The sequence below is a fragment of the Prinia subflava genome, chromosome 10 (genome assembly GCF_021018805.1).
Source record: "Prinia subflava isolate CZ2003 ecotype Zambia chromosome 10, Cam_Psub_1.2, whole genome shotgun sequence".
Taxonomy (NCBI): domain Eukaryota; kingdom Metazoa; phylum Chordata; class Aves; order Passeriformes; family Cisticolidae; genus Prinia; species Prinia subflava.
The window spans coordinates 28,226,002-28,251,795 of NC_086256.1; the positions used below are offsets into that span (position 1 = coordinate 28,226,002).

The window sequence follows — 25,794 nt, forward strand, 5'->3', positions numbered from 1 at the left end:
AGCTCCTCCAGCCTTCCTGGGGCTGCTGTGATGTATTCCTTCTCTATGGAAAGAGTTCAGGAAGGTTTAAGCCCCTTAAAAAGGGCAAGGGAAGGACTGGGAAACCTGAGTGTGTCATAGCCACCCTCTTTTTATTTCTGAGGTTGACTGAGAGAGGGCTGGGAAAGTTCCCAAAGGAGATGATGGGTCTGGGGGAGGTGGGATGGGACACGAGTTGGGTCAATGTGAAATGCCTGCTGCTGTGTTTGCTCAGTCTCCCCCTCTCACTGGGTCACTGATTTCACTCTGGCAGGAGAAGACGGAGCCCTACTTCATTGGGATTTTCTGCTTCGAGGCTGGGATTAAGATCGTGGCCCTGGGGTTCGTTTTCCACAAGGGCTCGTACCTGCGCAACGGCTGGAACGTCATGGACTTCATCGTGGTCCTCAGCGGGTGAGTCGGTGCTGTGGGGCCACTGGAGGGCTTGGCTGGCCTCGGGGGCTCATCCTGGTGAGGACAGGAGCTCCAGGACAGGGGAGAGCCCCTGGTGTGCTGCTGTCAGTGCTGCTCTGTTGTCCTGGTGAGGGAGGGGAGGATGGCTCCCTGTGCTGGAGGTGCTGTGTTGGCTTTGCTGGGGACACTGATGGTGGGACGAGGTTCCCTTGGGGGGGCAGTAGGGCTGGCTCTGAGGCCACCATGTCCTTTCCTCACCTGGTGGCCTGTCACCCACCTGAATACCAGGCAAAGTGAGGACAAGGTGGTGGCATAATCTGCTGGATGTGATCTGGGAGAGGTTCTGCTCAAACCCTACATGGGGAGGGGGAAGATCTCTTCTCCTCTTGCCTTCCCAAGCACTTTCCAGGCTTGCCCTGGTGCTGGAGGTTTGGGAATGAGGTCTGGGTAGGGTGACATTCCCAGGTGACGCTGCTCATCATCCCAGCATGCAGCAGTGGTGCTGGGGTGGCAGCACACAGAGCTTCACGGGTGCTGCTTGTGTCACTGGTGGTGTCACCTGCCAGGGACGTGGCCCAGATTTGAGACCTGCTTGCAGTGTGCTGGGCTGTCCTGGTGACACAGAAACGAGCTGGGGCATTTGGGCTTGTGTTAGCCAGTGCTGGCAGTCAGCTCGTGCCAAAGTCCCCCCAAGGGTGACTCTCTGGGCCCCTCTCTGTGTGGAGGGCGGGTGGTGCCTGCACTGTGCCCATTTCTTTTTGCCTGCTGATGGAAACGTCACGCTCAGAGGAGCTGGGTTGATGTGTGCAAACAGATGGTGCCCGTGGGTCTGAGTGCTCCATGAGCCTTGCTGGGTATGGAGCAGCTGCAGGGCTGGCTGGGAAACTGAGGCATGGCAAGCAGGCAGGATGCCTGGGGCTCTCTGCAGAGCTTCCTACTGCACAGTCCTGACTCTGGGCTTGCAGGGCGGTGGCACCACACGGGATGTGACACTCTGTTGGGTGTTTGAAGAGGAAGGGGAATGCTGAGCCTGCTTCTGCTGTGGTGGGGTGGAAGGTGCTGCTTGTCCACGGTGGAGAGGTGCACAAGAGAAGGCTTGAGGAGAGCATGGCTGGGGACATTTTGACTCCCTTGGTCCAGTGGGGACCTGGGTGGCCTTGCTGGGGGTGGGACCGTGTCACCTGGGAATGGAGGGTGTGCTGGGGGTGGGTGATGCTTCTGATGGGCAGCGAACAGGAGGCCTGTGGGAGGTGCAGCCCTCGCACGGGAGGCTGCTGCTCTCCCACGTCTGCGGAGTGACTCGAGGGGAGGGTTCTGCGCCTCCTGGCCTGGGCAGGGGGGCTCACATCCCTGGGGAAGGGTGCTCAGACCTCCGGGAACTGCACGGGACACACGCTGCTTGCAACAAGAGGGGCTCTTGGCCTCACCGGGCTGAGCGTGCAGGGGGCTGGGCAGTGCCCATCACCTGTGTCCCCACCTGGGCATCCTCTGGGACACGGGCCAAGGGGCAGCAGGGGCTGGCAGGAGGGGCTGTGTCTCGGCAGGGCCCTCTCGCTGCCCTCCCCGCGACTCTGGGCGTGCTGCTGTAGGGAGCCGCTGCTGAGTCAGCGCTGGGCGATTACTCACTCGCAGGAGCCTCGCCAGCTCCTCTCGCTGCCGGGCTGGCCCGGGCCCCCTGCCAGGGAATCAATGGCCCGTGGAGGGCTGTGCTGGCCACCCTGACAGGAGGTACCCACGTCCCCCCAGCACTGCCGGTCACGGGGCGCAGCCCTGCAGCGCCCGCTTCCCCACCACTGCCCCCCTGGCATCCCGGCGTTTGCTCCAGCGGAGTGGAGCCTGCCCAAGGAATGCCCCTTCACCTGCTGGCGTGGCCTCAGCGACCTCCTGGGGCAAACTCTATCCTGTGGTGGGTGGAGGAGGCGACCCGTGGGTTTTCCCCCTGCAGTGGTTTTGGGGTCACCGGGATCCTCTGCAGCAGGGCTCCCCTGCACTGCTCTGCTCTTCCTTTCACCCTGCGGTGCTGCCGGAGCTGCTGCTCCTCGGGGCCGTGGCCGCGCTTCCCATGCGGGAAACTCTGGCCTGTTTAATCTGCTGAATTATTGGCAAATTCCTGCAGCAAAATAATCCTTGGCTGGCAAATGACTTGCAAACAGCTTGTGGGAGAAGGTTTGCACTTGGCGGCTGGTTCTGTGCCGGTTGCGTAAGGCGGGCGGCGGAGCCGGGGCTTCGGGATCGCCTTTGCGAGCTCAGACTTTCTGCCCGGTGGATGTAGAAGTGTCTGGACAGAGATGTGTGCGATGTGGCGGCCGTGGGGGTCTGGTTGTGGCCCATCGAAGGGCTGTGGCTGCGGTGCAGGGGGTGCTGTGGTCGGAAGCGCAGGGCAGCGCTTGCCTCGGGATGCGCTGAGTGGGTTTGAATGCTGGTGCATCCCACGAGGGGCCAGAGAAGATGATCCGTGTGAGCAGGACCATCCCAGCATCCATCCCTGAAGGGCCCAGAGGGAGCCAGTGTCACACCCACTGGCCCCCGTCCCTCCAGTTGTGACACAGGGTATTACTGCTCCTTTCTGGACTTGTTTCTTGCCGTGTGTCTGATAGGAGAGGTCCTTAGTGCAGGTGGTTCTGTGGTCGCAGACACCACGCTGGGATTTCTGTGAGCAGAGGGGTTTTCTTCACCCTCTCCCTGCTGTAAATGAGCCTAATGAGGGATTTCTCCCGTGAGCAGCCCCTTGGGACTTTGTGCAGGAGTGGATGGCACTGACTAGGGTTCAACTGGTGTTTGCTTCTTCTGTCAATAAATCAATTTTTTTTTCATCTCAGTGGAAATCAACTCCCACCTAAAACTCCCTGATGCTAAAGCTTCCACTGGGGAACTAATAGTCACATTTGTAAACCTGCTCTGTTTGTAACCTGTGGTTTCCAAATCATCATTGCTACCTGAAAAAACAGCCTGTTCTCCCCCAGCTAAAAATAATTTTATATGAAAGTGTGCATTAAATACCTTTACTCATTCTGAGGCAGAACCAGCGAGGGGAACATCTGCATTTCCCCTGGGGTTTGGGGATGCTCACCTTGTCTCTGCATGAGCCAGAGCCAGCTGGGTGCTGAAGCTGGACTTGGAATGTGCTTGATGCAATGTGACCTGGACCAAAAAGGGGGAAAATGGCTCAGAAATGGTCAGAAAGGGCAGAGGAAGGCTGGTGACCTCCTAATCGGTGCCTCTGGGAAAGTGAGGCTGAAAGAGCTTCAGCCACCAGCAATGGGAGCATGAGCTCCCTGCTCCCTGCGTGCCATTAGGATAGAGAACAAGGACCCTACAGCTGCCTGCTTTGTCCTACACCCTACTTGATGGCATAGGAAGGGTTAAACTCCCTCTGCAAATATCCAGGTGGGTGTGTGCTTCACACATGGAGCATCATCAAAGCACCCTTGGCTTTTTTTTTATAGCAGTAATACAATAACACGTGAGAGGTGAAGGGGTGGGGGAACACTGCTCACAACGGGGAGAAAAAGATCCAAACGGGAATCAAAAAGGCCCTTGTGAAGCTGTTCTGCTCAGGAGCTGGGGAAGCAGCCACTGTAAAAGCTGGATAAATACAGCGGGGTCACTAAAAGGAAGCGCTGCCTCAGGGTTTGGGGAGGGTTTAGTAACAGCCTCTACACCTGGGTGCCTTTTGTGAAGCCCTTGGGCACGGTGGTTTTCATTAAAGGGTTTTGTGGGGTGGAGCGTGGCCAAGGGAAAGCAGGAGTGAAGGATTGCTGGCGCTGCCTGCCACGCCCTGGGCAAATCCAGAGCCAGCCAGAGGGGCACAGCCTGTGCTGGAGCAGGAGAGCCTGGCTCTCCAAGGGCTGTCCCCAAGTCCATCGTCCTCTCCCTGCAAAGCCAAGCAGCAGCTGTGGGCCTGGTCTCTCTCTCTGACCTCCCAAGGAAATCCTGAGCACACTTGTGCCCTGATTTCCTGCTGTGGCTGGTGGGAAGCAGGAGGGAATCGTTCCAAGGAAGGTGTTCCCCGCTGTGCTGCAGGGTTGCAAGGTGAGCCCAGGGATGAGGAGGGCAGGTTGGCTTTCATGCTCCTTTTGATGCTGCCTGGATTTTGAGATGACTGTCCTGGAAAGTTCCCTTTTCAGAGTTTCCCCTGAGCTCCCCTGTGTGAGAGGCAGGGATGTTTTGCCCTCAGGAATTTAATGCACCTCGCACAACCCCAGTCTGGGTGCTCTTTTCAATCCTAGAGTTCCAGAGACAGGAGGGGGATCCTCAGACAGGCGCTGGCAGCAGCTGTATGTGAGAAATCTGAGAGCACTGACGTGCTGCATGCCCTGGTGGTTTGAGGTGCTGGCCCCACAGGTGTCTGGCAGGTGTGAGAGCACACACAAGCACCCCTGGGCTGGGAACAGGGTCTTCCCACAGCGCCCACCCCTGCATTTCCCCAACCCAGGGAGTACAGAGCACGGCCAGCTTGGGGGAGTGGGTAAGAGATTTGGAGAACAAGTGCAGAATCAGAGCACAAGCACAACATCCTGACGTGGTTATCCTGCTGGAGCCTGAGCCACTGCAAGGAGTACTGTGCTATAGGGACAAACCAGCAAAGAGACAACCTCAGGTCCAAAAGCCCAGCAAGGCTTTTTTCCCTCCCTCTTTCCTTCTTTCAGGAATGCTGGAAGTATCCAACCTGATGCCTGCCCCCTCTCCCACCCCTTTCATTGCCAGCTCTTTCCTTTCAGGACAGTTAGTAAAATGTTTGGTCTTTCCTTTGGATGAATAATTAATTTCCCAGCTGGGTGAATGATTCATGTGCCATATGCCACGGCCCTGGGACATGCCCGGCACCTCCAGGCACCGCAAAGGGCAGCACCGCTCCCCTGGCTGGGCGAGGGGACAGGGTGGTGATGTGGGAAAAGGCTGGAGAGGGGGTTGGAGATCCCTGGGCAGGCAGAGCTGTGGCTGTGGCTCTGGGGGAGGCAGGCATCCCGCCTCCCCCCGGCGCAGGATGCGGCCCGCGTGCCGCTCACGCGGTTCCCGGCCCCATCCCTGCCGGCTCCTCTTCCCGCCGGTTGGTTTCCTGGAGCCGCAGAGTGAGTCAGTCCCTCCCACGTGGCTGCTGGTCCCTGGGGGCACTGCCTCCCCTACCAGGCACCCCAGGGGCTCCTGCTGCACCCCGACACCCTTGCAGAGCCCCTGGTCCGGGGGGATGCCCTCACCGTCCTGGGGCTTCTTGGCACTGTCAGTACCTCGCTCTGGGAGATGGGGTGAGGGGATGAGCCTGGCCTGAGGGAAGGGGCACGGGGTTGTTTCCTACTCATCCTCGATGAGGAGGTAGGGTCACACAGGGGGAAGCTCTGGGGTCTCGCTGCCCTCCTTTGGTGTGAGTTCAGACAGGCCCTGCCGTGGTCTCCCTTGCCTGTTCTCTTGTGGGGCCAGCACTCCTATCTGCTCTCAGTGGCTTTAGGTTTCCACCGGGTCCTGGCTGTGCAAATGCAGTTTTGTCAGCATCATCTCACCCTGCCAAATCCTGTGTCTGCTGAGGGGCAGCGTGGGGATGGAGGCAGGAGGGAGATGTGGGGTTTGGCCAACCCGCAGGGCTTAGAACAGGGATGCTCCCTCACGCCCCAAATCCTGGGGGCTTCTTCGGGAAGGGGTGGCCTTGGGGGATCATTTTACCCCCCAGATCAAAGGCTGGCGAAGGCGATTTTGTCCTTCAGCCTGATCACACTGCTCAGGGAGTCACTTGTGCCCGTGCAGACCTCTCCGAGCTGCTGGGAGGGGTGGGAGCAGGAGCTTTGCAGCAGCTCAATCCACCTGGGTCACAGCCCCGAAACCTAGAAAGAGCAGGAGAAGGTGGTGCAGGCTATGACGTTGGTCTGAACTGTGCCAAGGGCAGGACTTGGCCCTGGTGTCCCTGTCTCTTGGTGTCCCCAAAGCTGTGCTCTGCTGTGGCATCCTCAGGGTGGGTGACCTGACCTCGCTGACCCTGCCTCAAGCCAGGCTGGGACCCAAGAACCTTGAGAATGTCCTGCTACACACAGTGCTGCCTGCAGAGAGGGCAGGGATGAATTCACCCCATGGGTTCACCCCCAGAACAGGGCAGGAACAGGGTGAATTCATCAGGTACCTCACTTTCTGTGAGCCGTTTGACCAGGGTATTAATTATGAAGTAGTCTCCCTCGTAGAGTCAGGTGGCAGTGCAAGCCTTCAGGGGCCTTTCCACTTAATTATAAATATTAATTTGCATGCCAGCCAGCACCCTGCCTGCCCCAGATTTTGGGCTGAGATTAGTCTGTCTCAGCCCATGTCTCTCTCCACCCAGCACACCCTTTGCTGGGACAGTCTGTGTGAGTTTCAGCAGTGCTGCCTGAGGGGAATGCTCGAGAGGGGCTCAGTTTGGGGTCAGGGGGATGAATCGAGGGTCAGCCTGATAATTTGAGGTTCAGCCTGATAATCTGGGGTTCAGCCTTTGCTTGGGGTCTCTGGTGTGAAGTTCTTTGCAGCGTGGCCCCAGCTGTGTGTGCTGTCCCTTAGGGCTGAGGGCTGCTGGTGGGGTGGGATGGGATGGGATGGGATGGGATGAGGTGGGATGGGGATTGGAGCCCAGCAATGAGAGCACAGCCCCTGGCACAGGCACAGGGGCATGATGGGTGCTGTAGAACAGGACAGTGCCCAAATTCAGGGTTGACTTTGCGTGGGCAGGGCAATCGCGCATCACTCGCGCCGGTCCCAAAGAGCAGGGAGTCCTTTAAAATGAGATTATTCTCGGGTTTTTTTTCCTCCCTTCTTTTGACCCCTGGGGGAAGAGATCTAAAGGTGCAGGTCTTCAGCTGGAGGCGAGGGCGTGTGCTGTGCTCAGCTGCTGTGAGCTGGCTGGGGGCTGAGCCGGGCTGTGCCGAGCCCCAAAGCCCGCAGGTGTGGTGGCCCCAGCGGGAGCTCGCCCTCCTCCCCGGAGCCTCCAAATAAATAAAATAAAATAATCATCCTGGTTGCAAACACAAAGCATTGGATTATTATTTTTTCCTCTCCTGAAAGAGTGTTTTTGTCTGCTGGTGATTGCTCACTATTCAATTATACTTAGGGGAATTAGCATATATTTCCCATCCTGCCTCCTCTCTCATTTGCATCCTTCCAAAAGCTCCTCTCTGCTCTTTTCTCCACCTGAAGTCTCTCTTCCTCCTTTCCTCTGAAGTAAAACTTACCCCTTTGCCTGGGTGACCTATAAAAACGCCTTCACTTTTTTTTTTCCCCCTTCTTTTTTTCCTCCAGTACATATGATGAAAAGCATGAGATCACTGGGATTTTTATAGCCTAAATCTGGCAGCTTTTTTCAAATAACTTGGATGGTGAGATGTAATTTTAGTTTGGGTCCTTGCCTAAAAATAAAGAATAATTATTAGCACATCAGACGTGGATATTGTGAGTGATCGAAAAGGGTTTAAATTGTTTTACAGATACCGGAGCTGCTGCCCTGTGGCAGCACAAAGGTCTGTCACAGCCCGAGTCCCATCCCAGCAGCTGGGAGAAACCTTAATTCAGACTCTGGAAGTTCTGGCTGATATGATTTTAAAAAATTATTAATAAAAGGCATGATTAGAGGCTTAATAAACACTTGACAGGTGAGATGTGCTGAAGTCCGAAGCAGCAAGGTGTGATTCTGAGGGTTTATGATCAGCAGTGGTGGTGTCTGTGCCTACCAGCCAAGCCTGGTTATCCAGGAGAGGGGATGTGTGCGACTTCCAGGGCTTGGGAAGAGCAGCCAGCAGCCAGCCTGGAAGCTTGGCTCGCTTTTCCCAGCCACTTTGTTATGTCCAAAGCCGGTGTTGGGCTGCTCAGGCCGTGCCCGGAGGGTTTGCTGGGAGCAGCTCCGGTGCGGTGGCGGTGCCCGTGCCCTCCCCGGAGCTGTGCCCGCGGGAGGATGTGCAGGCACCCGTGTCACAGCAGAGGGGCAGCTTTTTGTCACCGCTCGGGCCGCAGGGCTGAGCGCGGCCGCCTCGGTCTGGTGATCTGTCCGAGCCTCCTCCGCAGAAAGCTCGTGATGTCGCCTGTCCCCCAGCGAGGACAAGGAGCATGTCACCTTGCCACAGAGGAGTCCCATTCTTAGCAGCTAATTTGGAGCGCGGGGAAGGAGTGCCCTGAAATCGCCCGAGCCCTGCCTGGAGGCTCAGCGGCGGCTCCGGAGCCCTTCACGCAAATCTGGGTTAGCCGAGGACGTGGCAGCCGGGGCTGCTGCTCCTGCCCCGGGACGGGAGGAGTGGGGAGGCTGCGGGGGCCCCACCTCCATCGCTCCAGGAGGGAGATGCCCATCCCAGTCCTGCTCTGCTGTCTTCCAGCCGGGCTGGCTTTGGCGAGCCCTCGGGAGAAGGGCTGGAGCCTGCACCCTGCCCAGGAGCATCCCGGAGGAGCTCAGCGCTGGGGCTGCTGCTGCCCCTGGGGGAGGCTGTGGCACTCCAGGGGCTGGGACACGAGGAGCAAAAGCTGAAGGAGGGTCTCGGGGTTTCCAGCACGACTTTGGCACCGTGTGTCCCCTGTGCTGGCATTTTGGGGAGCGCTGGGGGGACCCTGCTCTCACTGGCAGGGTGTGTGGCAGGATGGGAAGGTATGGGATGGGGCTCTCCTCCCTCCCTTGTGCTGCTGAGTGGCCGTGCTTTATCATGCTTATTGATTTTGATCTTACAACCAATTTAACAGCACAGCTCTCCCCAGCCTCTGGGTGCTCCTCACTTAATTAAGTTCCTTTTCTGCTCTCCTGTCAGCCCCGTGGGCAGCAGGGGCTGGGCACGGGCTGGGGCACGGAGGCTGTGTGGAAAGGGCTCGGGGGAAAGGGAAAGTGCCAGCAAGGGTAAAAGATCGCTGTAATACCAGGGATAAGCAGTGTGATACACAGGGTGCTGTGGGCCATGCATCCCAACTGCTGCTGGGGCCAGGCTGTGACCCCTGCGCTGGGGCAGGGAGGAAGAGGAGGCTGGGAAAAGGAGCTGAAACAACCCGGTTTGCAGATGTGAGAGCGTTTGTGCTGCCAGGGTATCCTAGGAAACCCAGCCGCCTTTCTGGAGGGACAGGTTGGTACCTGCTGTACCTCAGGGAGAGGGTGAGAAAAAGAGTGCTAATTGCTCAGCACGCCAGAGAGCTGCTCTGGCCTGTAATTAGATGAATTAGTGGAACAATGACCCAATTTCCCTCGCTTTTTGGATTGCTGCAAACAACCCTGAGGTTGCTGCCTCCCTCTGTCCCGTTCTCCTCCCCATCCCCTCCTCTCCCACCCCCTGCTGCTTTACTGCAACTTTGCTGCTCCTCACCCAGCACTTGGGGACCAAGCCTGGGTGGGAGAGGGTTCTGCCAGCATCCCTGAGGTGCAGCATCCCTGTTCCCAGAGCAGGTGCAGGGGCCCCGAGTGTTTCCACTGCTGGACTCAGTGTTCACCAGCTCCCTCCTGCCCCAATTTGTTTTCCAGAGATGGGCTTGGAAAAAAAAAATCATCTTTGTGTTTCAAAAGAAAACCTCTGGAGTCCTTCCTGTGCCTGCTGGTTTGCTTTCCAAGGTCATCAAACTTTCATTACTATAGATTTTGGAATGTGTGTGAGGTTCTCGGCTCCTTCTCAGCAGTCCCAGAGGTGGGACTCTGAGGAAGCTCCATGTGTGGAAAAAGCCAGGGCAGCTGATGGCTGGAGGTGCTGCCACAGGAGGGGAGTGGCTCACACCTCTGAGGCGCTGCTCCCGTTCCATGTGCCCATCCCGTGCAGCCGGGATGAACGCGGTGCCGGTGGTGTTGAGACCCCAGATGGGATCCATGGGTGATGTGGGGCCATCCTGGGGTGGGGGGGGGCACTGATGGGGGGCTGCTGGGGCTGAGGGGGCCCTGCCTGGCTTTGTCTGGTCATAGTGGCCCATGAACTTGGGCACGAGCATCAAAGGAGGCTCGCTGGCCTTTGGGGGGAGCTGAACCTCGGTACCTGCCCAGGGACCTGCTTTTCCTCGTGGCTTCCCCCGGCCTGGCGTGAGAACAGTGGCCAAGGGCTGTCCCTGGGATAACTCTGCTCTGTCCCTGTGTGCCCACAGCATCCTCGCCACGGCCGGGACACACTTCAACACCCACGTGGACCTGCGGACGCTGCGGGCCGTGCGCGTGCTCAGGCCGCTGAAGCTCGTCTCGGGCATTCCCAGTAAGTTGGATGCTCCTGATCTTCCTCCCGGGGTGTGCACATCCTTCCCTGGTGTCCCGGGGGGGGAGAGGAGCCCTTGTGCCACCTTGTCCCACCTCTCCACATGGTGAGAACTCGAAGGTGGCAGCGCTTGGTGTCCCCGGGTGGCACTGTCCCCTGCCCGGCCCGCTCTGTGCTTGGCAGAGCCCGCTGGCAGCTCCTCTTCCCTGCCCAGAAGGCTGTGGGTGGATCCTTTCAGGACTGGGGTTTATTCAGGGGTGGTTTCTTCGTTGTTTTTTTTCTTTTTGTTGCAAGATTTCATCTGTTGGCACGGGGATAAATAAAGAAACTAGGCTGCTTCTGGTACCAGTCCTCCTGTCCCCTGTGCCCTGGGGGGACAAAGCTGCACAAGCCATGTCCCACCAAGTCCAGTGGGGCAAGGACAGGCAGAACATTGGAGTGGGGACCAGAAACAGTCTCTGCTGGAGCCTTGCTCTGCATTTTGGCTTTCCCTCCCCTGCAATGGTGCCTTCCTCCAGGATCCTCCTGCCCACAGGGATCCTCCAGGCTGTGCTGGCCTCTTGCATCTCTCTGTTGACTGTCCATCCTCTCTGCTCCCTGTCTTCCTGCTGCCAGAGCTGGGATGGGAGTGTCCCTGGAAGGGGGTTTGCATTGCTGCTCTGAGCTGTGCCCTTTCTCTCCTCTCCCAGGCTTGCAGATTGTCCTGAAATCCATCATGAAGGCCATGGTGCCCCTCCTCCAGATCGGCCTGCTGCTCTTTTTTGCCATCCTCATGTTTGCCATCATTGGCCTGGAGTTCTACAGCGGCAAGCTGCACCGAGCCTGCTACACAAACAATTCAGGTGGGGAGTGAACAAGGGCGCCCTCTGCGCATCCCTCGGGTGGAGGAAAGCGGGATGAGCTGTGCCTGACCTCTGCCTCCTTTGGCCCTGTGCTGTGTGCTCGCAGGTGAGCTGGAGGAGCTGGATCCCCCCCACCCGTGCGGGGTGCAGGGTTGCCCCCCGGGCTACGAGTGCCGGGAGTGGATCGGTCCCAACGACGGGATCACGCAGTTCGACAACATCCTCTTCGCTGTGCTGACCGTCTTCCAGTGCATCACCATGGAAGGGTGGACCACAGTCCTGTACAATGTGAGTCCTGCTGCTCTGCGGGCTCGGGGGGTGGGCAGATGGAGGCTGCTGCTGTGTGCTGGAAGCTCAGAAGATCCAGAGTTTCCTTCGTGATGGGAATGGGGTCAATCCCTCCAGAAGAAGGGGGTGTGCTCCATGCCTCCAGGCAAACCTCGTGGGCATGTCCTGCAGCGATCCTCCTGCTTGAAGGCTGTCCCTGGGGAGGCAGCCTTCCTTGCCTGCTCCTCCTGTGCTCCCCAGGGCAGCTCTGGGCATTGCAGACTGGGCAGAGGATGTGTGGTGGCCTGGGAAAGCCTCAGAGCTGGGCTCAGACCCCTTCTCTGGGGCAGGGACAGCATTTCCGTGTCCAGCAGGGAGCTGGGATCTTTGTGCTGATGGAGAAGGGAGCGGCTGGGCTGAGTTCTTGTGGTTTGCAGCTGCTGGGAGCTGCTGATGCCCGAGCCCTTGGAGCGCCCAGAGAGCAACTTGAGGGCAAAGCTGGAAGAAAAGCTCCAGGCGATCCCAGAGTGCAACATCGCCGTGGGCGCCTGGCCATATCAGCATGTTTGAGTTTGTGGGCTAGAAGCAACCGTGCCTGTTCTGTTCCCAGCCTAATTTCAGCATCAATTTTGGCGTCACTGCACCGGGAGTGTTTTTATACCCTGGTTCCCATAACGCCCGGAGATCTGCGGAGTGGCATTGCTCTGCGGGAGGCAAACTGGATGGCATGTGGTGGGGAACTGCTTCAGGAGGGCCTCTGTCATCGGGGAAAGGCAGTTTTTAAACCCCAGGCTGTCAGTGTTGGGGCCCCCTTCCTTGCTCAGTCTGTCACAGGGTCCCTCTGGGGGTGCAGGATGGCGTGTGTGGACAGATGGATTGTGAAACCTAGACTGGAATAGAAAGGGGAGGGCTCATTGCAAAGGCTTGACCTTTCCACAAGGATTTGGTTTTCCTCTTCCTAAAGGAGATGGCAGTATCAGGATCTTGCTGTGTCAGTGGGGGAATGAAGCAGGGTTGAACCACCTGAGCGTTCAGACTGAAAAACTGCAATTTTGTGTCTGTTTCTGGTGTGTCAGGGGGATTAGAGACTTACCCACAGCACCTCTTGCCCAGGTATAATTGCGTATGTCAGGGAAGGTGGTTCTCCAGTGCCCTAGGCAGCTGTGCATGCCTGTGGCTGGTGGCAGCCACCTGCCCTGGGCCTTGCTCTGGTGTCAGTGCCTGTCTCCCTGCAGAACCTGCTTCCATCAGTGCTCCCCGTGTCTGCCCCTTCCCAGCCTTTAGAGCCTGCAGCAAGCAGCAGCAGCACTGCCCGTGCTGGAGTCCTGCTGTTGGAGCAGGACAGGCAGTTTTTGGCCTGGTGGACCTCAGGGGTTTGTTTGGTCAGTCTGGTCTCCTGCTGCTTGGGGTGTCCTCGCTGGGAAGGCTGGAGCTGATCCCTTCGGTGTCTGGGATTTGCTGATTCATCTGAAAACCCGGGACCTGGGAGCTCTGAAAACTCTGCCTTTCCTACAGGAACCTCTGTTTACTACCCTGCCTGTTAAACTGGGGGCTCTCTGGGACCCCTGTGGGGATGCAAATCACGGTTAGCAAATCTGGGCAGACATGCTCTGTCACTGATGCCACTGCCATGCTCTGTCACCACGTTCCCAATGGCCAGGACCACAAAAAAGGTGCCTGCCTTCCCCGTTGCTCTGCAGAAGACCAGCTGTTACTGAGCAGTTATGGAAAGGTGCAGGGACCTTCCCTGGCTTTAACTGAATGAGAGTTTGGGGCCCTGGTATCATTAACTGCTGCTGATTCAGCTCGGGGGTGGCCAGGGCTGGGCTGCACCTCACATCCTCCCCAGGGACTCTCAGGGGGCCTTGTGGGGCAAAGGTTGTGGGTGCTCGGTCCTTTTGCTACTTGGAGACAGAAAAATGGATTTCTGTCCTTCTGTTTTTAATAAAAAGACAAGGATGCAGGAGGAGGGCTGGAAAACCACAGGGGTGCTCTGCCATCACCTTCATCACTTGGAGCAGCAAGGCAGAGCAGGCTCCTGCTGCTAACCAGCGTGGACCTTGCCCAGCCCATGGCCCAGGTTTGGGGGTTCAGGGGGGAACCGGGCTTTCCCACCGGGATAAAGGGATGGGAGGCTGTGTCCTTGTGGATTAACGCTGCAGGGGAGAGGGAGATGGCACGAGAACCACTTTAGCAATCTCTCAAAGAAATTGCTTACTCTAGAATTCCCCTGTGTGGCTGTATCATGATTTTAAGATCTGTTTTTCCACCATTCTACCAGGTCTAGGAGTGTGGCTCCTGGAATCTGCAGCATTACAACAAGCCAATTTCCACATGGATTATTTCATCCCTCTGCTTGCTTTTTGCTTTCTTCATGTCAGCTTTGCCTTCATGAAGTAGAAATCACAGCATGGGTTGAAATAAAAGGATTGTTGGGGTGTTGTGGCTTTTCCAGCTCCTGTCCCTGGGGGTCTGGGGGGACTTTGATTTCTTTTGGAGGGGAGTCGGACTCTGAGACTGCCTCTGAAACAGGGGCTCAGAAATATTTTGGTTTTCTTCTCCTGGAGCAGACGCCCCTTCCCTGGGCTGGCTCCAGACCAAGCCTGATTTCTGTAGGGACCAGAGGGAAGCACAGTGCTGGCAAAGAGACTCACTGTCCTACTTCCCCGCCTCTGCAGCCGTGCTGGCGTGGGGCAGCGATGCATTTTGTCATGGAACAGTGCTGCTGGGGCTTGGGGGAGGGCAGGGCTGCTGAGGGGCTCCCCAGGAGTGGGGCACAGGTGACACTGGTGGATGTTCACCCTGGCTCCCACCATCCCGGGAAGCAAATGAGCAAGGAGTTTGAAATCAGTATTTCCTGAGGGAGCTGGGAGGGCTCACCCTGGAGAAAAGGAGGCTCAGAGGGACTTTCTCACTTCCCTACAACTCCCTGACAGGAGGCTGTGACCAGATGGGTTTTGGTCTCTTCTCCCAGGCAACAGGGTGAGAAGAATTGCCCTCAAGTTGTCCTCAAGGTGGGGTCCAGACTGGATATTAGGAAAAACTTCTCCAAAAGGCTTGTCAAGCCCTGGCACAGGCTGCCCAGGGAAGCACCGGGTTCACCATCCCTGGAGGGATTTGAAAGATGTGCAGATGTGGCACTTGGGGACACAGCTGAGTCCTGGCCCGGGCAGTGCTGGGTTCGTGGTTGGACTCGGTGACCTCAGTGGGCTTTCCCAGCCCAAACACTGTTGTGATTGCTGCTGGCACTGCTCACAGGCTCTGAGCCCGCTGCGTGTTTCCCTGCATGGATCTGGCTGGCAGGCTGAACTCCTCACCCTCTCCTGGCACAAGGGAGTGGGACCATGGGGAAGCAGGAGGGCCAAGCAGTACAGGGAGCCTTAGGAGATGCCAGGGCTGAATGCTGAGAGCCTTCTGGGTGCTTTTGCAGCAGGAGGGGAGCGTTTGCTGGGGGAAAGAACACCAAGCTGTTGGTGGCTTCCAAAAACACCTCCCAAAATGCAGTGGTGATGGGCAGAGCTGTGTCCATGGCCTCAGGATGGGTCTTGCAGCCCCATGCAGAGCTGGGCCGGTGCAGCAGAGGGCCAGGAGGCTGCAGGGTTGGAGGTTGGGTGCCAAGTGTGAGCTGTGTGTGCAGGAGTGGCTGGGAAACAGGAGCTGCTGCAAGGATGGGGGTTTGCAGCATGTATGACTCAACCCCCACGTGCTTCCAGCATGCTGGAGGTGCTGGGGCTGGGAGGGGAGGATCCCCTCAGTGTCTGGGGTCTCCTCAACGTGTGGGGTGCAGAAAGAAGGGTTTTGGTGAATCTCACCACGTGCAGAAGTCATTGTGTGCTGCCGGGTGCAGGGTTGGGTTTGCCCGAGTTGGCTTGGACTGGTTTTGTCTGTGGAGCATCAAACTTGAGATCACAGAATGGTTTGGATTGGAAGGGGCCTTTTAAAGATCATCTGGTCCAACCCCTCTGCCATGGGCAGAGGGACTAGGGGTCTTCCCCTAGTCCAGGTTTCTCAGGACCTCATCCAGCCTGGCCTTGAACACTTTCAGGGATGGGGCATCCACCACCTCTTTGAGCAACCTTTGCCAGTGTGTTATCACCCTCCTTGGAAAAAAACTCCTCCTTATATCTAATTTAAATCAACCCTCTTTCAGATTAAAACCACTACCCCATGTCCTGCTAAAATGTTTGTCTTCATCTTCCTTACGAACCCCATCCAAGTACTGAAGGTCTTCTGCTGGAGTCTGGCTTTGAAATGCAGTGACAGGTCCATCCTTTTTGGAACAGGGACAGTTCAGGCCTGCCTGATTCGGGCTGCTGGGGAAGGGAGGTGTGTTAATATCACTGGAGCACCTGGGTCAGAAATGTGAGCAGGGCTTGGCTGTTCTGCTTCCTGCCCCATCCCCAGTGGACCTTGGAGGGGGTCAGAGGAGGAATCTGCTGCAGAGCAGTTGTTTTTCTGTGTGTGTGTGTACAAAATTGCACGTTGGCACCAGTTCCTGGGGTTTCACAGCCATACCTTGGGATGCTCAGCACCCAGCTGCCCTCCCCAGAGCACCTTCGTGTGAGCAGTGAGACCTGAGTGTGGTGCAGCTCTGGGTGGGTTCCTCCTCAACCCTTTGGAAGAGTGAGGACAGTGCCTGGCTTTCCACAGAGCAGCCAGGAGGCAGCAAAATTAGTGATAGACCAGAGAGGATTTTCCTCTTTTTTGGGAGGGGTTTGCTCAGACCTGAGACGAGCTGGGAAACCTCCCTGAGCCCCAGGACTTCCAGGAGCTGCTGCAGATCCTCTGGACACAGGCGTCTGTCATCAGGGCAAGAGCTGCATCAGTGCCAGCCGTGTGCCAAGAGTTTGTGGGGACTCTGCTCGTGGTGCAAAGATCCCAAAACAGCCCTGACACCGCAGGGCTGGGCTGGAGGAGCTCGGTGCAGCAGGAAGCTGGGCGTGTGATGCATAGCAGTGGCTCCCAGCAAGGAGCCGGGAAGAGGAGGAGGAGGAGGAGAGGAGAGAGGCTGGAGAGAGCAGGAGAGGTGGGAGAGGTGGCAAAAAGAGGGAAACGACCTGGCTTTTTAGCCCTGTGTGCCCTGGGATGGCGCCAGGCTCTCCAGCTTGCGGAGGGAGCAGGAGCCGCTTCTTATGTGTTTTAAATTAAAACGCAGCGCACACAGAACATCCTGGCGGGGAGGTATGAAAATTTAATCAGCACCCAGAGCTGCCAGCAGCTCGGCAGCCAGCACAGCCCCTAATGCCTCCGCAGCTATTCCTGGCGGCTCCCCGGTGGGATGGGCTCAGGGATGGGGCAGGGGGGGCTGCCAAAAAGTCCCCAGCGCTTGTGACACCGCGGGGCAGAGCCCTGTCCTCGTCCCTTTCCTCCTCCCCGCTCCGAAACCCTGCGTGTTTTAAACACGGCCGAGAGCAAATCTGGAGAGGAGGCTTCAGGTTCCACCCCAAAGGTTCAAACCTTTCCAAAGTCAAAAAATGAGCTGTTTCCCCCCAAATGGCTCCAGTTGGTGCCCGTGCTGCCAGCCGTGGGTGCTGGAGCCCGGCGCTGCCAGGCACGTGTGTGGCAGCCAGGCTGCTCTCCGCTCTCCTCGCTTCCCAAGCGCGGCTTTCTCCGCACTCAGCAAAGCCAGACCCACACCAGGCTGCCAAATGTTCCTGCCTTTCCCCCCCCCCCCTTCTTCCCCTTTTTCCCTCTGCGTGTGTGTGTGTGATGAAATGACACAGCAAGAAACAAACTGTGTCTGCTGGATCCCAGCTCTCAGGCGTATTCTGTCAAAAGCTCCCTGCCCACACCCTGCTCCCTGCCCGCGCGGGAAAGTCTGGCTCCAAGACGGTCTGCTGGGAGCACTGGAGGAGCTGAGAGGGGCTGCTGGGGGTGCCAGGGCTCCAGCACGGGTGCTCTGGCACTGCCCAGCAGCTCCAGGCTCAAGGGTGCCAGAGGGGCTCAGTGCTGCCTTGCTCATCTTTGCTAAGCCCAGGCCTCGTAACTCCATTAGCAGGTTTGGTGCTGGGGAGGTGTTGGGAAGCTGGTTCCAAACTGGTGAATGTGCTCCTGTGTTCCCGGGTTGGGCTGTGGGGCTCTTGGGGTCCAGGAGTGAGGTTGTGCAGGGGTCTGCTGCCCCACAGCAGCACAGCTGAGGCTGGGGATGTTCCTTCATCTAGGAACATCATACACCAGTGAAAATCGTGTCATGGGGCCCAAGCTGCCTCTCTGGGCTTGCAGAGTGCCCAAAACAAAGAAGGGATCCAGGCCCTGTGAGAAACAGCCCCAAAGCTGATCCTGTGGGAGCCTTGCCCTGCTGCAGCATCCAGGGTCTGGGTCCAGCTGGAGAGGCAGCGGCGCTGGCACATAGCCCTGCACTGGAAGGAACCGTGGGGCTTTGCAAATGCCCCATCAGGAAATGTTCATCCTGCCTGCAGAGCGGTTAGGGGGGTCCTGGGGAGGGCACAGGAGGGGTCTGGGCAGGGGGAAGGTGAAAGTTTGGGAGTGGAGGGATCACAGTGAGGGATGGCTGTGGGGAGAGGCAGAGCAAGAGGCACACACAAGGACTGGGTTTGTGCATCCATGCTGGGTCTTGGTGCCTATTTCAAATGTTTTGAAAGGGCTTGATTTTCAGTAGTGCTTCTAGCAACGCATTTTTTGCATTCTATCCAGGAAACAGAAAAATGAAATGCATCGTGTCCTTTTCCTGTTTTCCCCACTCCCTCCCTGCACACACTCAGAGAGAAGATTATGCTGAGCTTTGTGTCCCCCTCTGGCATTATTCCTGCGTGTCCCTGGCACCCCAGAGCTTCCCTGGGCCAGTGAAGGGCAGTGCTGGGGGAAGGGAGCGGGGCAGGAGGTGCCCACCCTGCCATGGCAGGATGTGTCCCACCCCAGGGCGCTCCTGACCTTGCAGAGGAAATGCACCCATTTCCTCATTAACCTGATTTGGGGAAGCAAAGCATTTCCATTCAGATCTTGTCCAGCGCCAGGGTCGCTGATGGATCCCAGGCAGGGAGTGAAGCATGGCCCTGCATGCAGGAGATTCAATTACTGCTATTAAAGGGAACAAGGAGATCTGTTACTGCACTGGGGGGAGCAGCAGCGGGTGTCAGGGTCTGGAGGGAACTGCTTAGGCCAGGGAATCTGCTGCGAGGTAGTTTTATAATTAATTTATAAATTAATAACCCACCTCTTTTGCTGGGCTACAAGGCTGCAACTGCTGTGTGTGATTTTCTGTGGTTTGCAGGGAGGAGTAGGGCTGGGGAGGTGATGCTGGGGGGACACCATCAGCCATGGCAAGGTCACAGTGATGTCACCACCAGGCAAAGACATTCGGAAGTTGCCAAGCCAAGGATCTGGAGTGGGAGCTGTGGTGGTTTTGTGGTTTTGCACCTGCTGTCCTGCTCTGCAAGCACCCAAGGACTGCTGGGGAAGGCAGGCACAGCTCCCAGGGCAAAGGCCCCAGAGATCCATGGCTTTTCCCACCATCCCCAAACCTCTGTGTGAATGAAATCCACGTCCTGCTGCTCCTCGAAAGCTTTGGGTGCCCACAGATCCCCTCTTCCCCTCCCCAAGCTGGTGAGCAATGAGTGGCCATTAAGGCTCCCTGCACAGACTGAACCTGCTCTCTGTTTATTTTTAGCCAGGGGAGACTGAGTTTGGGGGGTTTATTGAGGTTTTCCCCCCTCCCTTCCCCTAGAGCAAAGAAATCCTGAAGGTTCCCCTGCGCCGCAGCCCGAGGGAGGGGACGTGTGGGCTGTGCGCTTGTGCTGTGCATTCAACTCCAGGATATATTTAGATTTCTTTAGATTTCTGGCCCCCCGGGTGAGACCTGCTTTTGCAGCTTCCTGTGCCTTTTCCTGCCCTCTGGGGGAAAAAAGAAAAACCAAAAAAAAAAAAAAAAAAACCCCAAAAAAACCAACCAAAAAACCCCAAAAAAACACAACAACCCTACCAAACAAACACCACAAGAGCTGCCTAAAGAATAACCTTGTGCTTGGGGGCTGAGAAGCAAGAGCTGGAGGGGGCTCTTTCCCTCAGGAGGGTCCTGCTCCCACGCCTTGGTGGTGTCATTTATAGGCTCAGAGGGCTTTCCTGGCAGCAGGATGGGTCCTGCCAAGATGTGGGTGTGGTGGATCTTGGTCTGGTGGCCTCACAAGAGTCTGGGGGGTGGTGGGGTGTGTAATGAGAAGGAGGCTTCTCAAAGGGAAGGGAAGAAGCAGCAAAGGTTTGGCACCAAGCAGCTCCTCCATTTCCCAAAGGAATATAAAAAGCCTGCCCCAAAGAGCTTGGATGGGTGATGGGACCTGCTCAGCTGTGCAGCGAGCAAGGCAGGAACCTGGAATTTCTTCATTAAAGGAGTTGGTGTAATTTAGGGATTAAAATTCTCGCGTCTACCCTGAATTCTGCAAACCACAACCTGCTCATCAAAGGGGAAAAAACCTGTGGGAAGGCACAGTGGACCAAGATGATGAACTGCTGCCTACAGAAGGATATCAAGAACAAATGATGCCCCAAAGGAATGGGAAAAGAGGCTGCTCACTCCAGACAACGACACCTTGGTGCCAAAAAAGCTGGGAAGTGCTATGAGGGCCATAGCAAAGTTGTGTTGACACAGACCTCCTGGAGGAGCAGTGAGCAGATCCCCATCTCTGCAGATGGAAGCAAGGCCCAGTGGAATGACATCTGGAGAGATTTGGGCATGGATGGACACTTCAGCCCCGCTTTTGGCCAACACAAAGCGACGAAAGGCGTGACACCAGGAGCGAGGGCACGGCCAACATGGAAGCCCAACGCTGAGCCCACGGCACCCACCAGCCTGGGTGCTGGGCATGGCTTCCCCCCCAGGCTCGGAGGGAGCTGGCACATGAAATGGCAGGTCTGGTAACAAGTATTTTTAACAGCTCCATCGAGTTGGGGGAGGCACCATCTGACTGGAGGATAGCGAATGCGGTGCCTATATTTAAAAGCGGGGGGAGGAGGGGAGGAAAAGTAAGGCAGGCAGGAATAGGACTGCGAGGCTGACCTCGATCTCATGGCATCTCGGAACAGGGTTGGGAGGCAAGGGAGGAAAATGAGTCACGGGTTTGGCAAAGGTAGGTCACGCCGGGCTAGCCCGGCGCCGCAGGCCTGGAGACGTCCTGGAGCTGCTCCTTGTGGGAAAGGGTTTGCTGTGGGAAAGTGGTGATGGAGAGGGGCACAGGGGAAGGGTGAGGAGCTCTGTGAGCTGGCAGGGAAGTGAGCAGTGCTGGGATGGTGTTGAGGAGACACAAGGGATGTCAGGGACTTGTGGAGTCCTTTGGGATGTGTCATGGGCTTTCCTGCCTCCGGCATCCGCTGGCTTCGCAGAGCTGGAGGGACAGAGGCTGCCATCCTGGCCTGGGAGGAATTTGAGGGCTGGAGGAAGAGATCTGGGATGCAATGGAAAGCCAAGCCTTTGGTGAGGAGCAGCAAAGATCTCTCCTTGGAGCTCAGGTCTTGCTGGCTGGGAAGCAGCAGCGTGGAGGAGGAGAGGGTGGGCAGGTGACATTGGGGTGACCACGAGTGGCTGCAGGGCAGGGGTGTCACGAAGGAGGAGGAGGGTGGTGGGAAGCAGGTGGGGTGGTAAAGTCTCTGTGGCATCATGCAGGGATGGAGTGTGACCCATCAAATTGCTCACTCGTGTCTCTTATGTCCAGGAAGGATGAACTGAGCCTGGACTGGAGCAGGGAAGGGGCTACTGGGTAAAATAAGGCAGGAGAGCCAGTTGGGCAAGAGGGAACTGGAAGAACCTTGCTTTGGCCAGCAAAGCAGAGGCTGGAGATGGCTGTGATTGCTGTCTAGAAATAGATCAGGATGGAAACAGGAAGGAAGAGAGTTGTTTCAGCCAAAGGCCAGTGCTGGCAAAAGAACGGAATGATATAGAAAATGACCACAAATAAATTTAGGCTGGAAATTACAGCAGTCATTGGAGCATCTGCTTGAGGAGGCTTCCAGTGGGGATAGTGAGTTTTTGGCAGGGTGGCTGAGCAAGTACCAGATGATGATCTGGAGCCGCTGCATCCAGACTGGGCATCACCAGTTCCTGGGTTTGCAGGGAGCATTGAGATGTGCCCTGAGAAATTTCATGTTGGGGCTAGGAGATGCCAACAAAGCTGGCACCAGCCAGGAGGACCCGTGTGGATGCTGATGGCAGTGCTGTTCCTGGGGCTGCTGGTGGCAGCCTGGGTGTTTGGGACCATCCCAGAGCTCACTGTGGCCAGTGCTATGTCCTTGACTATGTGGGTCCATGGCCATGGCTCCCCATCTCCTCCTCTGCCCCAGCAGTGCCCCTCCTGCAGCTGCTGGGTGCCAGTGGTGCTGTGACCTCCCAAATCCCTTTAAAAATCTCCCCAGCCCCCTTTGCCTCCACCTCCAGGGGAGCCAGGCACTCAAATGCACACAGGTTGGGATCACAGTCAGCCCATGCCACCAGAGTCCTGCCAAGCCCCTGCCTCAGCTCTCCCTGCTGCAAGTCCCCGGTGTCACCAGCTTTGCTGTGCCTGAAAAATGGAGAGGGAAGAGGTGGTCTGGGCACTGATAACCCTGGGGAAACTGCCCATTTCCTCCTCTATCTCCTGCTGAGATGGCTAAAGAAGGGGGGTGGTGATGGCTCAGTTCTGGGGGAAGAGGTCTTGTTCTCCTGTAGGAAAGGACCTCGTCTGTTTTGCGTTCCCTGTGACAAGGACCTCGGGGAAAGCCTGTGTTTTTTGGGCAGGAGCCAGCTTCAAAAGCAAGCAGTCCTGACATGAGTGGCAGGTACCCAGTGGCATCTTGGCAGGGAGCTGAAGCCCAGCCAAGCTTGGCCTGAGGGTTGCACCATGCCTTGAAGACTGATGCCATGGATGTCTCTGGAGGGCTGTGGTGAACACTGGCTGTCCGGGATTCCCATGCATCGTTCCTTCCTCCCTGTGCTTGCTTCTCCCATGGCCCTAAAGAAAGGGGCTGGCTGTGAACTGGGGCTCTTGGAAGAGCAGGCTCTTGAGAGGATGCGTGTGGTTTCCCTAGCACCAAAGGAGGAGGTTGGGATCAGTGAGCAGTGAGTCCTTCCAGATGCTTCCAGAGCCCTTGCGGCTGCTGCGTGCCACGTGCCCTTTGTCACTGGGATCGCTGCCCACCCAGAGCTGTGGTCAGTGCCTGTGCTGGGGTGTGCTGGTGTCACCCTTCCTGCCTCGAGCTCGGTGCCAGGGCGATGGGGACGCCCAGCTGAGCTCCTGCTGGAGGAAGACTCCGGCGCGGTGACTTCCCTTCCTCCTTGGAGCCGCGCTTCTCCCGCTGCAGAGCCCTACCTCAGCTCCTGCACTGGCCGACCAGGAGACGTGGTGCCAATGACTCAGATGAAGATGAGGGCTTAATTAGCACAGGGAGAGGGGGGAAGAGAGAGAAAAGAGAAAGAGCCTTTCATTGCAAGAAGATTGATACCACCTCCCCCAGACAGTCACGTTCTGCCGCATCACCCTCAGCCCGGCGTCATGTGCACCGTGCCTGACACCAGAGGACAAATGGGGCCTGGGAGGCAGCTGGGAGGGACAGAGGGGCACTGCTTTATTAAAACCTCTGGTAAATTAATGTCTGGAGCTGTTGAGCAGAGCTCGTCAGGAGCCTTTGCAGCTGTCGGGCTGCGCCCCGCGCTCAGCGCTCCCGCCTGGTCTCAGCTCCTTGGTGTTGGGAGGTGTACCTGTGGTGAGAGAGTGTCTGCAAGGTGTTAGTGATGATGCCAGCAGCAAAATGCCTGTTTGGAGGTTCCCCACCATGCATGAAGGGACAAACTTCGGCTGCCTCTTTAGACACCACCTTCCCTGGTCTGAAGGCACCCCATAAATCTGTGCTTGGCGGGCCCTGCTGCCGTGGGGCTGCTTTGCCCCATCCTAGTGGGAGCCTCCCCCCATGGGAGCCCTGAATCAAACTGCTGCGAAAAACATGCTCAGGGTGACCCCTCGCCTCAGCACCCCAGTTTTGGGCTGCAGGACCCTGCACCTCCAGCTCTACCCATCTCTTACAGTCTCTGCAGGGATGGTTGGAAGGGGAGGAGGAGAGCGGTCCTGCCTGATGAGGACTGGAGACTGGAGAGTATGGCTGGTGCAAGGTGCTGAGGGGTGCCAAGGCTCTTCTGGTGGGGAAGGGTGCCCACCAAGGCTTGGCAGGCATGGCCACGTCACCCTGAGGAGCCTGGTGTGGTCAGCCTGGAGCACTGAAGCTAACACACCCTCCCTCTGCCCTGTCGCTTGTGCTGAAGGTGATGTCACACATGTTTTCTTTCTTTCCCCTCCAGACCAATGATGCCTTAGGAGCCACCTGGAACTGGCTGTACTTCATCCCCCTCATCATCATTGGATCCTTCTTTGTCCTCAACCTTGTCCTGGGAGTGCTGTCAGGGTAAGCAGTGTGGTCATTCCCTCCGAGCTGTGCCTGTCACACATTTCTGTGTGGGACTAAGGCTGGTCCCTGTGTCCCTCCATCCCCTCCATACCTGCCTGCCCCGCAGCATGGGATTGCTCCCTGGCTGTGCTTGGTTCTTTCTCTCCCTGGGGAGCTGGGAAAGGGACAGCATTGAAGATATTTGTTATTACTGTTACTTCACCTCGGTGAAGATCCTGTGCTTTTGGTCCCCTGGGAGAAATGGTCATGGGGGATCTTCTGGCTGCTCGGGATCTGCAGGAGGGAAGAGACATGGGAGGGGGTGTCTGTGAAAGTGTGTTTGAGTCCAGGCTGTTTGTGGTGGGGTGTGTGTGGCTTGGGATGGGTTTGGGGAGTGACACAGAGCACCTCTGTGCTGTGACCAGGAGGATGTGCCCTGCACCGGTGGGGTGCAGACTGGTGAGGATAGGGGTGCCTGGGGTGCATTTGGATAAGCCCAGAAGACAGAGAAGTAGGGACAAAGCAGCTGTCCCTGTCCTGCACTTCCCAAGGGGAAGGCAGTTTTAATCCAAGCCATTAAGCCGGGTTTGGAGACAAAAACTCCTTTTGTCTCCATGACAATGAACTGTGGTTGCCTCAGCACATCCTCAGCTGCTGGCAGGGGCTGCTGAACGACGAGAGCGTGCCCTCTCCTGCTCTGGGGGAAAATGTGGGCTCCTCTGTTCTGGCTAGAGCAGGCCATTTTTTAGCTAATTACGCATCATGGCAAAATGCAAAAGTTGTCGTAGCACTGGTTTGGCTGGATGGAAAGCCCTTAGATGCAAGGTCAGGGTGGAGAATGGCCTTGGTGATCTCTGTCCCTTTCCTGAGTGTCCCTGGAAGCTCAAGTGCATTGGTGGCGATTTCTGGAGTTTCTAGAGTGGCAGGTGGGGATCTGGTTTTGGGCTGTATTTTCCCAGCCCCCATTCTGGGGTGTGACTGAGCCCAGGGGCTCTGGGGCCAGGCTGCAGGCAGGGTCTGGTGTTGCCTTGCAGAGAGGGAATTCTTATGGGGGATGAAGATACCCAAGCAGCACTGGGTGGAATTTGTATTTCTTATGCCACATCCAGCTTGGGCATTTGGGCAGAGTCCAGCTGGGTCTCGGTGGCAAGCAGGAGCTCTCCTACAGAAGCCTGGAGAAGGGAAGTTAGGAAGCTGGGAAAGGCTCTTATTACAGCATTGAATTGTGTTGATGTAGTGTGTTGTGTGGACACTGAGGCTTTTGGTGCTGGGGTGATGCTGAAAGCAGCCTGGGGACACAAGCCAGCTTCTGGCCAGAGGACCACAGCAGGGCTGGTGGAATGCCTGGCCATGCCCTGGCCCAGCTTGGTGCCTGCCTGCACCAGGACTGCCCCAGGCAGCTGTTCCCAAGCCCGCTGAGATGGATGCAGTTGTCTAGGACTCTTCCCAGGCACGGGCTGGCATTTCCACTGTTTGTTTATTGCTAACAGGGTTTGTACTGGGGAAGGATGCTGGTGGGTGGGTGGCCTAATTGGCAATGGAGATGCTCTTGTGGCGTGGCAGATATCCAGGGTAAAGCAGGACTGCTCAGCTCCCCGCAGGGCTGGGCGAGGGGAGCGCGGGTGCCCAGCTGGGCTCTGCCACTCCATGGCAAGGCCACCCTGTGTGTCCCCCTGCCTGGACACAGCCACATCCTCTGTGGCTCAGTGGATGCAGCACCTTGGCCGGGTGAATCATCCAAAGCTGCT

At 57.1% G+C, this 25,794-nt stretch overlaps 1 protein-coding gene across 1 annotated transcript in view; it reads left to right on the plus strand.

The window, feature by feature from the left end:
- CACNA1E (calcium voltage-gated channel subunit alpha1 E) overlaps window positions 1-25,794 on the plus strand; it is a 130,907-nt gene that overhangs the window by 49,727 nt on the left and 55,386 nt on the right. The window contains exons 5-9 of the mRNA XM_063406612.1: window positions 293-432; window positions 10,474-10,577; window positions 11,267-11,419; window positions 11,526-11,707; window positions 23,961-24,064. Coding sequence (XP_063262682.1) covers window positions 293-432; window positions 10,474-10,577; window positions 11,267-11,419; window positions 11,526-11,707; window positions 23,961-24,064 — 683 coding nt within the window. The remainder of the gene's footprint in view (window positions 1-292; window positions 433-10,473; window positions 10,578-11,266; window positions 11,420-11,525; window positions 11,708-23,960; window positions 24,065-25,794) is intronic.